This window comes from Danio aesculapii, chromosome 10 (assembly GCF_903798145.1).
Source record: "Danio aesculapii chromosome 10, fDanAes4.1, whole genome shotgun sequence".
Taxonomy (NCBI): Eukaryota; Metazoa; Chordata; class Actinopteri; order Cypriniformes; family Danionidae; genus Danio; species Danio aesculapii.
In genome coordinates, this window is record NC_079444.1 from 1,479,609 (window position 1) to 1,492,108 (window position 12,500).

At 34.7% G+C, this 12,500-nt stretch overlaps 1 protein-coding gene across 1 annotated transcript in view; it reads right to left on the minus strand.

The window, feature by feature from the left end:
- cntnap3 (contactin associated protein family member 3) overlaps positions 1-12,500 on the minus strand; it is a 251,788-nt gene that overhangs the window by 172,759 nt on the left and 66,529 nt on the right. Inside the window, exons 3-4 of the mRNA XM_056466569.1 lie at positions 11,339-11,532; positions 5,402-5,549 (exon numbers count right to left, since the gene is read on the minus strand). Coding sequence (XP_056322544.1) covers positions 5,402-5,549; positions 11,339-11,532 — 342 coding nt within the window. The remainder of the gene's footprint in view (positions 1-5,401; positions 5,550-11,338; positions 11,533-12,500) is intronic.

Here is a 12,500-nt window from a genome sequence, read left to right on the forward strand (position 1 = left end):
CAGTCGGCATGTCAACAAACCCCCAAGGGCAAGTATTAAACTGATAATTAATGTGGAAAACAACATCTTGATGCAGGTCTGATGTATGGAAGAACAGCTCAGCATCTTCACCTGCGCAGAGAGAGTTTAAACCTGAGGTCGACAGAAATGATGCAAGCGCCTGACACTATCCAACACCAGCACCAGCTCCGCAGATAAATTATACATCTGTGCGAATACCAGCCCGTTCCTAATGGTCTGCTGTATTCATGAAGATGGACACGAGCCAAACCCTCTGTTAATGCACTCCAGGCAAATAAACATTGTATAAATGTTGACAGGTGCTTTTGCTGACAGCTCTCCCTGACAGAGACCGTAAAAAAATGCAGTTTTGCCCTTGTGGGATTCCATTGACAAGAGAGCTCTTTGCTACAGAGCCACAGGACAAAAGACGCCACACAGGACCTTAGTGAGACCATCATATATTGAATCATTAACTGGAAACTCACTCTGAATTGGTCATTTGAATCAGAGAGACTTTAATGATGACTCACTCCGAACAGATCAATAGATTCAGTGAATCATATACTGTAGACTTACTCTGAACAGATCAATAGATTCAGCGAATCATATACTGTAGACTTACTCTGAACAGATCAATAGATTCAGTGAATCATAAACTGAAGACTTACTCTGAACGGATCAATAGATTCAGCGAATCATATACTGAAGACTTACTCTGAACGGATCAATAGATTCAGCGAATCATATACTGAAGACTTACTCTGAACGGATCAATAGATTCAGTGAATCATAAACTAAAGACTCACTCTGAACATATCAATCAAATCAGTGAATCATTAACTGAAGAATCATTGTTAATGGATCATATGAATCAAAGAGAAGTTAACTGAACACTCACTCTGAACAGATCAATTGAATCAGCGAATTATAACTGGAAACACATTTTGAACGGATCATTTGAATCAGAAAGACGTTTATTGTGGGTATGTTGTTTACATGAAGAAATCTGTGTTACAAGTTCAACAAAAATTCTAATAAACAATTATATTTTGAGTTTAAATAGTTTTTTTTGTCTTGCGTTTACATTAATTTTACATTTGAATAGCCAAAATTACAAGTTTCAGTCTTTTAAATGTGATTAATAGCGATTAATCGCGATTAATTGCAAAAAAGTGTGATTAATTTGTTATTTTGGTAACACTTTACAATAAGGTTCATTAGTTAATGCATTTCCTAACATGAACTAATCATGAACAACACTTGTACAGCATTTATTAATCATAGTTGAACATTTACTAATGCATTATTAACATCCAAGTCCATGCTTGTTAACATTAGTTAATGCACCGCGAGTTAACATGAACTAACAATGAACAACTGTATTTTCATTAACTAACGTTAACTAACATGAACAAATACTGTAGTAAATGTATTGTTCATTGTTTGTTCATGTTAGTAAATACATTAACTAACATCAACTAATGAACCTTATTGTAAAGTGTGTCCGTTATTATTTTTATAATCGATTGACAGCACTAATATATATATATACACATACATTTTTATATATAATTTATTTATTTATATATTTTATTTAACTAATTATTTTATTTTATTTTATTTTATTTTTATTTTTTATTTTATTTTATTTTATTTTATTTTATTTCATTTCATTTCATTTTATTTTATTTTATTTTATTTTATTTTATTTTATTTTATTTTTTTATTTTATTTTATTTATTTTATTTTATTTTATTTTTATTTTATTTTATTTTATTTTATTTTATTTTATTTTATTTTTTTTTATTTTATTTTAATTGTATTTTATTTTATTTTATTTTATTTTATTTTATTTTATTTTATTTTATTTTTTTATTTTATTTTATTTTATTTTATTTTATTTTATTTTATTTTATTTTATTTTATTTTATTTTATTTTTATTTTATTTTATGAAAATTAATGTTATTGTTGTTAAAAAATACTGCAGACTAGGCGATGCGAGCATTACAGAGCTCGTGGAATGTATGTTTCATTAATACTCATAGCTGGAGGCTGCACAATATCTGACCTGCACACAATGCATGAATAGAGTTGCCTGCTGTTTCGAGATGCACAGCCATTGCAAGGTTTCTTTTTTGATTCAGACTTAATGTGTATCTATTTTGGGAGACGGTAGGCATTTAAAGCCTTGCGCTGCACTTGAAAATACTTTTGGAGCTGTAAAAATCCCTGGTCCTGTGAACAAAACAATGTGCCTGTGGATGAAAGTCTGAACCAACACTGTCCTACTGACCTCACTGACCGCAGAAAGAGAAATCTGACAAAACTTGATGGTATTATATTCACCAATGATTGCCTCAAGGGTTTGGAAAGACATGAGGAGGAGGATTCATTGACAGAATTTTTGGGTGATGGGTGGCACGGTGGCTTAATGGTAAGCGCTTTCGCCGGCTGTGTCAGTTTGCATATCTGTGTAGAGCTTGCATGTTCTCCCCGTGTTGGTGTGGGTTTCCTCCGGGTTCTCCAGTTTCCCTCACAGGCCAAACACATGCACTATAGGTGAATTGAATAAACTAAATTGGCCGTAGTGTGTTTCCTAGTACTGGGTTGCAGGTGGAAGGGCATTAGCTGCATAAAACATATGCTGGAATAGTTGGCGGTTCATTCCGCTGTGAAAAATTAGGGACTAAGCTGAAGAAAAATTAATGAGTTATTTAAATTATTAATTAAATATTTCCCAAATGATGTTTTATAGAGCAAAGAAATTTTTACAGTATGTCTGATAATATATATATATTTTTTTTTTTTTTTTTTTTTTTTTTTAGGTCAATATTATTAGCCCCTTTAAGCTCTTTTTTTTTCCGATAGTCTACAGCAGTGTTTCCCAACCCTGTTCCTGAAGGCACACCAACAGTCCACATTTTCCACCTCTCCCTAATCAAACACACCTAAATCAACTCATCAGAAGAGACTCCAACACCTGAAGTTAATGGGTCAGAAAAGGGAGACATCCAAAATATGTACTGTTGGTGTGCCTCCAGGAACAGGGTTGGGAAACACTAGTCTACAGAACAAACCTGCCTAGTTTACCCTAACCTGCCTAGTTAACCTAATTAACCTAGTTAAGCCTTTAAATGTCACTTTAAGCTGTATAGAAGTGTCTTGAAGAATATCTAGTCTAATATTATTTACTGTCATCATGACAAAGAGAAAATAAATCAGTTATTAGAAATGAGTTATTAACACTATTATGATTAGAAATGTGTTGAAAGAATCTGCTCTCCGTTAAACAGAAATAGGGGGAAAAATATACAGGGGGGGCATATAACTCTGACTTCAACTGTATATATATATATATATATATATATATATATATATATATATATATATATATATATATATATATATATATATATATATATATATATATATATATATATATAAATCACTTAGCATATATGGTCTTTTCATAATCAAACAAACAAACAAACAAACAAACAAACAAATAAACAAACAAACAAACGAATGAATGGACAAACAAACAAATAAAAAAAACACAGGGTTTAAAGATAACTGCAGGAACATAACACAGTAAATTGCAGCTTTTGCTTTAGTGTGTTTCTAAATAGCGGTGTTTTATACATGTATCTTTTATAAAATAATAAAAAACTACATTTGCATGAGTGAATGGCTTAGAAATGTGAATAAAAATCATTCAGCAAACACAGGTTTTTCAAGAATAAAGAAATAAAGAAATAAACAAGTAGTAAAAATTAATTAAATCATATAAAAAATATCATTGCCAGATTGGAAACAGAAAATGGTCAAATATGTGGCTTTAGCTTCAATGTGTTTCTAAAAAGCAACAAGGCCAACTTCTGTGTCCAAGATTTCTATCAGTTTTACAATATATTTAAGCCATATATTTAATATGTGATTTAAAAGGGCAAACTTTAAAGTGGTTTCCTTCAGAAGAGGTCATGTATACTGTATGCCAGTGGTAAAAAGGCTTCAGGACCTGTATCTGTTTTAAATTGGTTTTAGGCAATGAATAAAAATACTTATACTGAAGGTAAAACAAGAATTGAACAAGCCATCATTTCTCTCAGAAAATATATTTCTTAAGGTGCTGTTGGCTTGAAATGTTCACCAGCAATAACCAAAGCAATCAAAACATACAAAGATAACACAATTTGTTTAGGAATTAAGTTGTGTACAATAAAATGAAATGACGCAGGGAAGAAGTATTGAACACATGAAGAAAGGAAGGTGTAAAAACACATGGAAAGTCCAGACAGCAGCTGAAATCTTTCAGTAGTTATTCAGCACCTGCCTAAATACTGGGTGGATTCCACTCTGAAGGGCTCATCTGTATGCCCTAATCACTTCGGAGGGTCCTTCTGAAGGGATTAGGGCAGGGGTCACCAATCTCGTTCCTGGAGGGCCGGTGTCCCTGCAGGGTTTAGCTCCAACTTGCCTCAACACACCTGCCTGGGTGTTTCAAGTATACCTATTAAGATCTTGATTAGCTCATTCAGGTGTGTTTGATTAGGGTTGGAGCTAAAATCTGCAGGACACCGGCCCTCCAGGAACAAGTTTGGTGACCCCTGGATTAGAGCATACGGATGAGCCCTAACGAGTGCAGTGAGTGACACCAAACATATTCCCTGCTTAAAGGATAATTTCCTGAAGTGTACATCAGTTGTGTTTTTCAAATCCTTCATTCCAAAGAACCCTTCAAAGTGGCCAGTTTTGATCACTTCGGTTTGGAACGACACTTCAATATGGTGGCCATGATTTTTTTTCACTCCGAAGAGCCCTTCGGAGGGTGATATATCCCATTTGGAATGCACCAATTATCTGCTTCAGTCACAACACCAACATTACCATATGATGAAGATGAAACCAGTTTGGACATTTCAAGCAAGCAAACAATGATCACAAACATATCCAAGAAAAATTAAGTTGCTAGAATGGCCCAGCCAATCACCTGATCCAAATCCGGTTGAAAATAAGAACTAAAGTTCATAGATGAGACCCACAGAACCACCAAGATTTTTAGGCTCTGTTGCAGTCTAAGAACAAAAATCACCCCTGATGATTGTGCAATGCATTCAGCTCCATTCTCAATCTTGGAGACTTTAAGCTGTCATGCCCAAATACATTTCAGTAGTTCAGTACTTTCTCCTTGTCGTTCCATTGTTATTGCACGAGACTAATATTACAGAAATAAAGTTTTTATTTTGTATGTTAGGATTGTTTAGGTTTGTGCTAAAATCTGAGTCATTTTTTTGTCAACAGCTCCCTCAGAAATATATTTTCCAGGAAAAGTCACGGTCTGTTCAATGCTTATTTTATTGAATTAAAAATTATAATAAGGAGGTATTAAATACTCACTGTATTGGCAGCCGTAAGCCTCGAGTCTCAGGCCGATCCTTCCGTTGGGGTTCCAGTCGAGAGGCAGGATTCGGAGATACTGAGCCACCACTGGATGCTGGAGTTTGTACATAACCACACTGTCAGCGTTGGAGTTCCCGGAAAACGCCTGAAATGGAAAGAACAACAGCATTACTTGACTATAAAAGATAGATAGTTTTTTATTTTTGAGAATTTTTTGATAGTTTGAGAGCTTTTCTCCTTTGATAAGTTTAACAGATGAACAAGATGGGGATTTTGTGGCCTTGAAGATTGGGACGCGATTGATAAAGACGGTTAAACCAACACAATCATTTTCCTCAAAAGGCAAGGTGCAGAATGTTTGATATTGAACAAATAGCATCAGCCATTTTTGGCCATTTGATGAAGCCATTTTTTTGTAGTTAGCAATAAAGTGTGAGGGGGTTCGTGTCTGATCAAACTCTAGTGCTATTTTGGGATTTCCGCCTGGATTTTGCCTAACCAAATTTAAAAGCTTCGCAAATCCACATGCAGAGGTGTAAATGCAAAAATGTGGTATCATTTTAAAGAAAACCCTTTGAATTTTCATAAAACACTATTGGAAGTGTTTAAAATACCTGTATTTGTTGTCTGTGTTATAATAAACACCTAAAAAAAGAGGCGCTTTTTGTATTTTTTTGTTATAAACTCAGATTTGAAAGTGGACCTTTTAGGTTCTGTGTGGTGTAGCTTGCTGTAATTAATTTTGGTGGTTCCTGCACATGTCTGTAATCATAGGAAAAAAGAAACATGTCTCTACCATAATCTATGCAAAAGTTATTGTATTCCAACTGATGAGAGGTGCTGCACAAGCCACAGGGATCGATCATTGTTTTCATATTTCACTATTCTTTTGTTTGATCAAACATAATTCACTGTGTTTGGACCACGTCAGACATATAAAAGGATTACTTATGCACATCACCTCAAAAACAGAGGAGAAATGGCCCTGAAGCGCACAGAATAAGGTAAGAGATGACAGCTGTCAGTGCTATCTGGAGCTGCTTATTGATCATAAAAGTATTGTTTTCACTTCTGCGCCATGGAAACACGGCGATTCATTCGGCAGCTGTTTGATATGTGAATATAGTTCAGTAAAAAGAATGCTAGAACCGTATGAGCACCGGCAAGAGCTTTCATTTGAGCTATAACTTGCACATGTGTCATATATGAACCATATGAAAAATATGAAAGAGAACTAATGTTCAATACCCAGCTCGGGTATCCAAAATACTGTGTGTTTGAGTGTGAATAACTTTTGTACAGTAGAATAAAAACCAAAGTGATGCATATGTCCATAAAATATAGATTCTACACTTTCAAACGAACCCACTTAAGGAGGTCTGGTGCAATGCTAGCCCTTTAAATCTTAAAGCGAATGTCAATGACGTCACAGGGACGTCCGCAGAGTTAAGCTGTGGTCATATTGCACTTTTCACTCCATTAATATGTAGGGTTGGGTATCGTTTGGGGTTATTTCAATACCAGTGTTAAATCGATACTTTTAAAATGGTACTGGTGCCAAAACGGTGCCTGAAACGATACTTTTGAGCCACAAAATTAAGGTGGATGACTCTAGAAAAATCTTTTATTTGACAAAAAAAGTTTGAATCATTTTAATTGAACAATATAATTAAAGTTTAAAGTAGACATCAATTCATATTTTATACAGCATGCCTAAAGTGCAATGATTCATTTATACAGGTAATTACAATTGTAAACTTATGCATTTCATACCGCCGTCCCCCCCCCCCACTTTTAAAATGTCCACTGCGCCCCTGCACAGGATGGTTAATAATTCTGACTTTGACTGTATACATGATATAGGATTAAGTTAATTATAAGCAAAGCGCTGTCCAATAAGACATAACGTATCTCATTATTAAAATAATTACACCTAGCTGATATATCAATCAGACTAACCAGACTCATGTTAGTTGTGCAGTCAGCAGTTCAGCATCAGTACATGTGTGCTACTGGACAGAAAGCGTGAGTATTGATTTCCATTGACACAGTGAAGTGATGTGAGATGTACAGCGGTGTCTGTTCGCTGACCCGTGGCCATGTTGACTCTCAAAGGGTCTCACTGGTGTTAAGCTGAACGTGAGTTACAGTCATTCCCCGAATCACCTGCCAACACAGTTCAGGATCAACAATCTGCATCTGCATGATCCTGTGGGAAAGAGATGCTTCGTGTGCAAACACAGACCCCAGGAAAGGTCAAGTCTTTTAGTAGGCCAAATATTGAAGTATGTGTTTATTATTAACACTCACATGAGACAAGTGTGATGCTAACCGACAAGGTGTCAATAAAAGGTCCGTACACCAAACTAATCAAGCGATGAAACTGTGTATTGATGGTGACAACCATTTCTGATGGTTTGTCAAGATATACAGGGTGGGCCATTTATATGGATACACCTCAATAAAATGAGAATGGCTGGTGATATTAACGTCCTGTCTGTGGCACATTAGTATATGTGAGAAGGCTCATGAAAGAATAAAGTTACGTTAAAACCAAGCACACCTTTGTTTTTCTTGTAAAATTCCCAATAAGTTTGATGTGTCACATGACCCTCTTGGGGAAGAGGGGGAAACACCCATACACTCTTGCATTGACATTACGGCTAATTTTGTTTACCCAATTCCCCTATAGCGCATGTGTTTGGACTGTGGGGGAAACCGGAGCACTCCTCATGTCTGCTGTCCTGTGCCAGTTCGTCGTCTATACTCCCCCTGTGTTCCTGCTCTAGCCTTGTCTTGCCAGCCCAACCAAGTTTGTTTGTCTTTTTGCATTATAGTTATGTTTTCCCCCTCGGGGTAGTTTGTTTTGCTGTTTTTGCCTTTTTATTTTTGTATTATTATAATAAATATTACTTTACCCTGCACTTGGGTCCTTTTTCCCCTTACCGACCGTGACAGTTCGACACTTTAACGGTTCTCTTATCGGTACTTTTTGTAGTCTTTTTTTATGTTTTTTCTTATGAAAAAGGCTCCACACATACTATTGCTTCTTGTTTAAAACACAACTCAACACAATTATTACGTTTTTTTTATTATTAATTTATGTTCAACACACTTAAATCTGTTAAAATGAACTTAATCGATTTCTGTTGGGACAACTAGAAGGAACTGTATGGAACTCCTTTTCTTTCAGTGTAAGCTTGACCAGTCAAACCAGTTTAAACCAGCCCGCAGCAGCTCTTAAGCTGTTTTATAAGCTGTACATTTTTCACCTAGTAATTTTAGGAGGCTAACAGAAGCCGCGAGTAGAGTTATTGTGGATTATTTTCCAGAGAGGAATGTTCATTTAGTTCTTATATCTGTCAGAGACGTGAGCAGTTTGGACGTTGTGAGCGGAATATGGTTCTCAGTGCTTTGAAGGGATCAGCTTCTGCTGGAGCGCAGCTTTAAGCCCGACAAATTGCTCTGTTTCCTGCTGAGGAAGCGCATCTCATTTGCTCTAAAGTGGCCTGTGAAATATATCAAGAGTCAAGGTGCAAATCCTCTAGCGTTTGGAGCGACAAGCTCTCGAAAAAAAAAAAAACACAGTCGCTCGAGTCTTAAACTCTAAATGCTTCTGACGGCAGACGAAATCGTGACTAAACTCCGCTTTCCACAAACTGCTGCTGCTCTAAACTAAAAAACACCTCTCAGCTCCGGTCTGATGGATCACACAGCACAGTGAAGAGAGTTATATTGCAAAAAATGAAGACTATTGTAGTTCTTGCTCACTTGAACTGTCTATTTGACAAAGAATGCTGAAATTGCTTCTCGGTTTCCTATAATATTTTCCCAAAATATGAAGCTGTTTCCTCGTCATCAAATCAGCAAACAAATGAGGCAGCTTTGAATCACAGGAATGGATTAAATATTTTAAAGGTGTCATAAAATGAAAATCTGAATATATCAATGTAAAAAAAACTAATGTAAAAAGACGAAAATAATGACTTTTTAAAAAACTTAAAATTATTATTATTTTTTTGTATTGCATTATGGGACATTGATCTCTGATCTGCATTGAAAAAAAACTCCTTATCTAATTAAGACATCTTGTTTTGTTATTTTATTTGTAATAGCTTTTTAACTTTGCCTTTTAAAAATACTCAAAAATCACACGTTCCTATTTCAACTGTGGTATCTTGTTTTATGTTTGCCTATTTTAAAAAAAGTCAATAACACCTATATTTGTTCTACAAAAGACATTCTGTAATGTTATTTATAATCTTCGGCATACTTTGAGAAGCAACAAGTAATAATTATGCATTGGTCAAGAATCTTGCAAGGTCAAGAATCTTGGTGTGACTCTGGAGTCAGATCTGAGTTTCAGTAGTCATGTCAAAGCAGTTAGTAAATCAGCATACTATCATCTCAAAAAAATTGCAAGAATTAGATGCTTTGTTTCCAGTGAAGACTTGTTCATGCTTTTATCAGCATTAGGGTGGATTACTGTAACAGCCTCCTCACTGGCCTTCCCAAAAAAGACAGTCAGACAGTTACAGCTCATCCAGAATGCTGCGGCCAGAACTCTGACCAGAACCAGGAAATCAGAGCACATCACACCCGTCCTCAGGTCTTTACACTGCCTCCCAATTACATTCAGTTTAGAGTTTAAAGTATTATTATTGTCTATAAATCACTAAATGGCCTAGGACCTCAATACATTATAGATATGCTCACTGAATACAAACCTAACAGATCACTCAGATCTTTAGGATCAAATAAACTAGAACTTTCAAGAGTTCAGTGAAAGCAGGGTGAATCGGCTTTCAGCTACTAACAGCGCCCCCTGCTGCTGGAATCAGCTTTCAGAAATGATCAGATGTGCTCCAACATTAGGCACGTTCACATCAAGACTGAACACACATCTGTTTAGCTGTGCCTTTACTGAATGAGCACTGTGCTACGTCCGACAGATCGCACTATTATGTTTTTCTCTTCTTTTTCATTCTTTCATAACACATTTGATCTGTTTTTATGTATATTTATTTGATTTATTTTAACCATTTTTATTATTTGTTTTTATTTCTACTTGTTTCTTTTATTTCTGTTTATGTAAAGCACTTTGAATTGCCACTGTGTATGAAATGTGCTATAGAAATAAACTTGCCTTGCCTTGCATTGCAACTGTACTGTCAAGTCTTAATTTAAATTCATAAAATCGACAAATTGATTTTTAATTAATTAGAGAAATGTTTATATATCATCAAATCAAATGAGGCAGCTTTGAATAAAAGCAATGAATTAAATATATTAGAGGTGCCATAGAATGAGAATATGAGTATATTAATCTAACAATAATATAATAATAATAATAATAATATATAATAATAATAATTATTAATAATTAATAATTAATATAATAATATATTAATTAACAATATTGTGAGCCTTAAATACAAGTGTTTCCTTGATCTTGTGTACTGTAAATGTATTACATTTCCTATATATGTGGGACTCTTATTTTGGAAATGAGAATGAAATTAAAGCGTTCATCTATAATTGCATCTGTTAGTTTAACGTGTATATTGTGAAAATTGCCAGGGTATGTTTGTAATAAGGCAAGAGAGACATATAAACTGCATAATATAAGTGTTTAATGCATGTTTATGCACCGTGTCATATCTAATAGCTCTTACTGAGATTTACTGAATCACCGGTCAATCAAATATATACAGAAATAACTAAATACACAATAAATAATATAAACCACTTGTCTTGAATCTGATTGAAGATACCATATTCAAGGAGAAACCTGAACCACATCAACATCTAAAAGAAATCAACCATCCGTGTGACTGAGTGATTTCTCACAAGCCTAAGAAGCTGTCATCTAAAATGTGATGTTTTATCAGGCCAAGGCATGTTTTTCTCCATCTGAGGGGATTGAAAACTTACCCCGATGCTGTCTTCCTGGCGGTACGGTCTCCAGTTGTGTCCCGTGTCACTGAACATGAGGAGGTAGCGAGTGACCCAGTCTGAGCTGCCGTATCGGCCCTGGCTGGAGACCCCCGTAATCTCAGTGCGCTGCTCCAGTTTGATCTCCAGCCACTGATACTTATTAGAGTCCAGCGGAGACCAGCCCCCAGCACCTGTACAACACACACACACACACACACACACACACACACACACACACACACACACACACACACACAAACAAACGTCATGCACTGTAAGAAATGCTGGGATCTACACAATTGATTTGTGTTTGTGAATTTAAATTATTAGTTTGATCAAATTTAGGTGGATTAAACATGAAAGATTCTCCCCCAAAATTAATAACTTTCAAGAACTGTGTTGTTTCAGTTAATTTAAAGAAATATTTTGAATAAACAGCAGACATCATTTTTGGATTCATTTGCTGCCTTCTTAGGGAGCATGCAACTGAGAGTACACATTTATGTGTGTTCAACAACTGGATGCACTTAGAGATGTCCAGTTTCATCTGGAGTGTGACCCAGACCACCTCCTGCAATCAGATTTATACAGTATCTGCCTCAAATGCATCTCGTAGAGCCTTTTCACAATCGAATATTTTTTCAATCATAAAAAAATAACAGATGAAATGCACGAAGGGACCAGGTGTAAACCAGATGGGTTGTTTCAATTTAATTACATATTTGAGTACAAATTTACATTAAATCAACCAAACACGTCAGTTAATTCTTTCTTCCTTTGTGTTTAATAAACTTTAAGAAAAATAAGTTAATTTTACAGGAGAATAGAAAGAATATTACTCCTAACTCTTCCCCATAAACAAAATGTAATAACAATTTGAAAAATAAATAAATACTTAGAAAAACTGAAAATATATAAATAAACAGAAAAGCAAAAATGTAAATAAATAAACAAATAAACATAAAATAAATAAATAAATAGAAAAGCAAAAATGTAAATAAATAAACAAATAAACATAAAAATAAATAAATAAATAAATAAATAGAAAAGCAAAAATGTAAATAAATAAACAAATAGAAAAGCAAAAATGTAAATAAATAAACAAATAAACATAAAAATAAATAAATAAATAGAAGATCGCAAAATAAATAAACAGAAA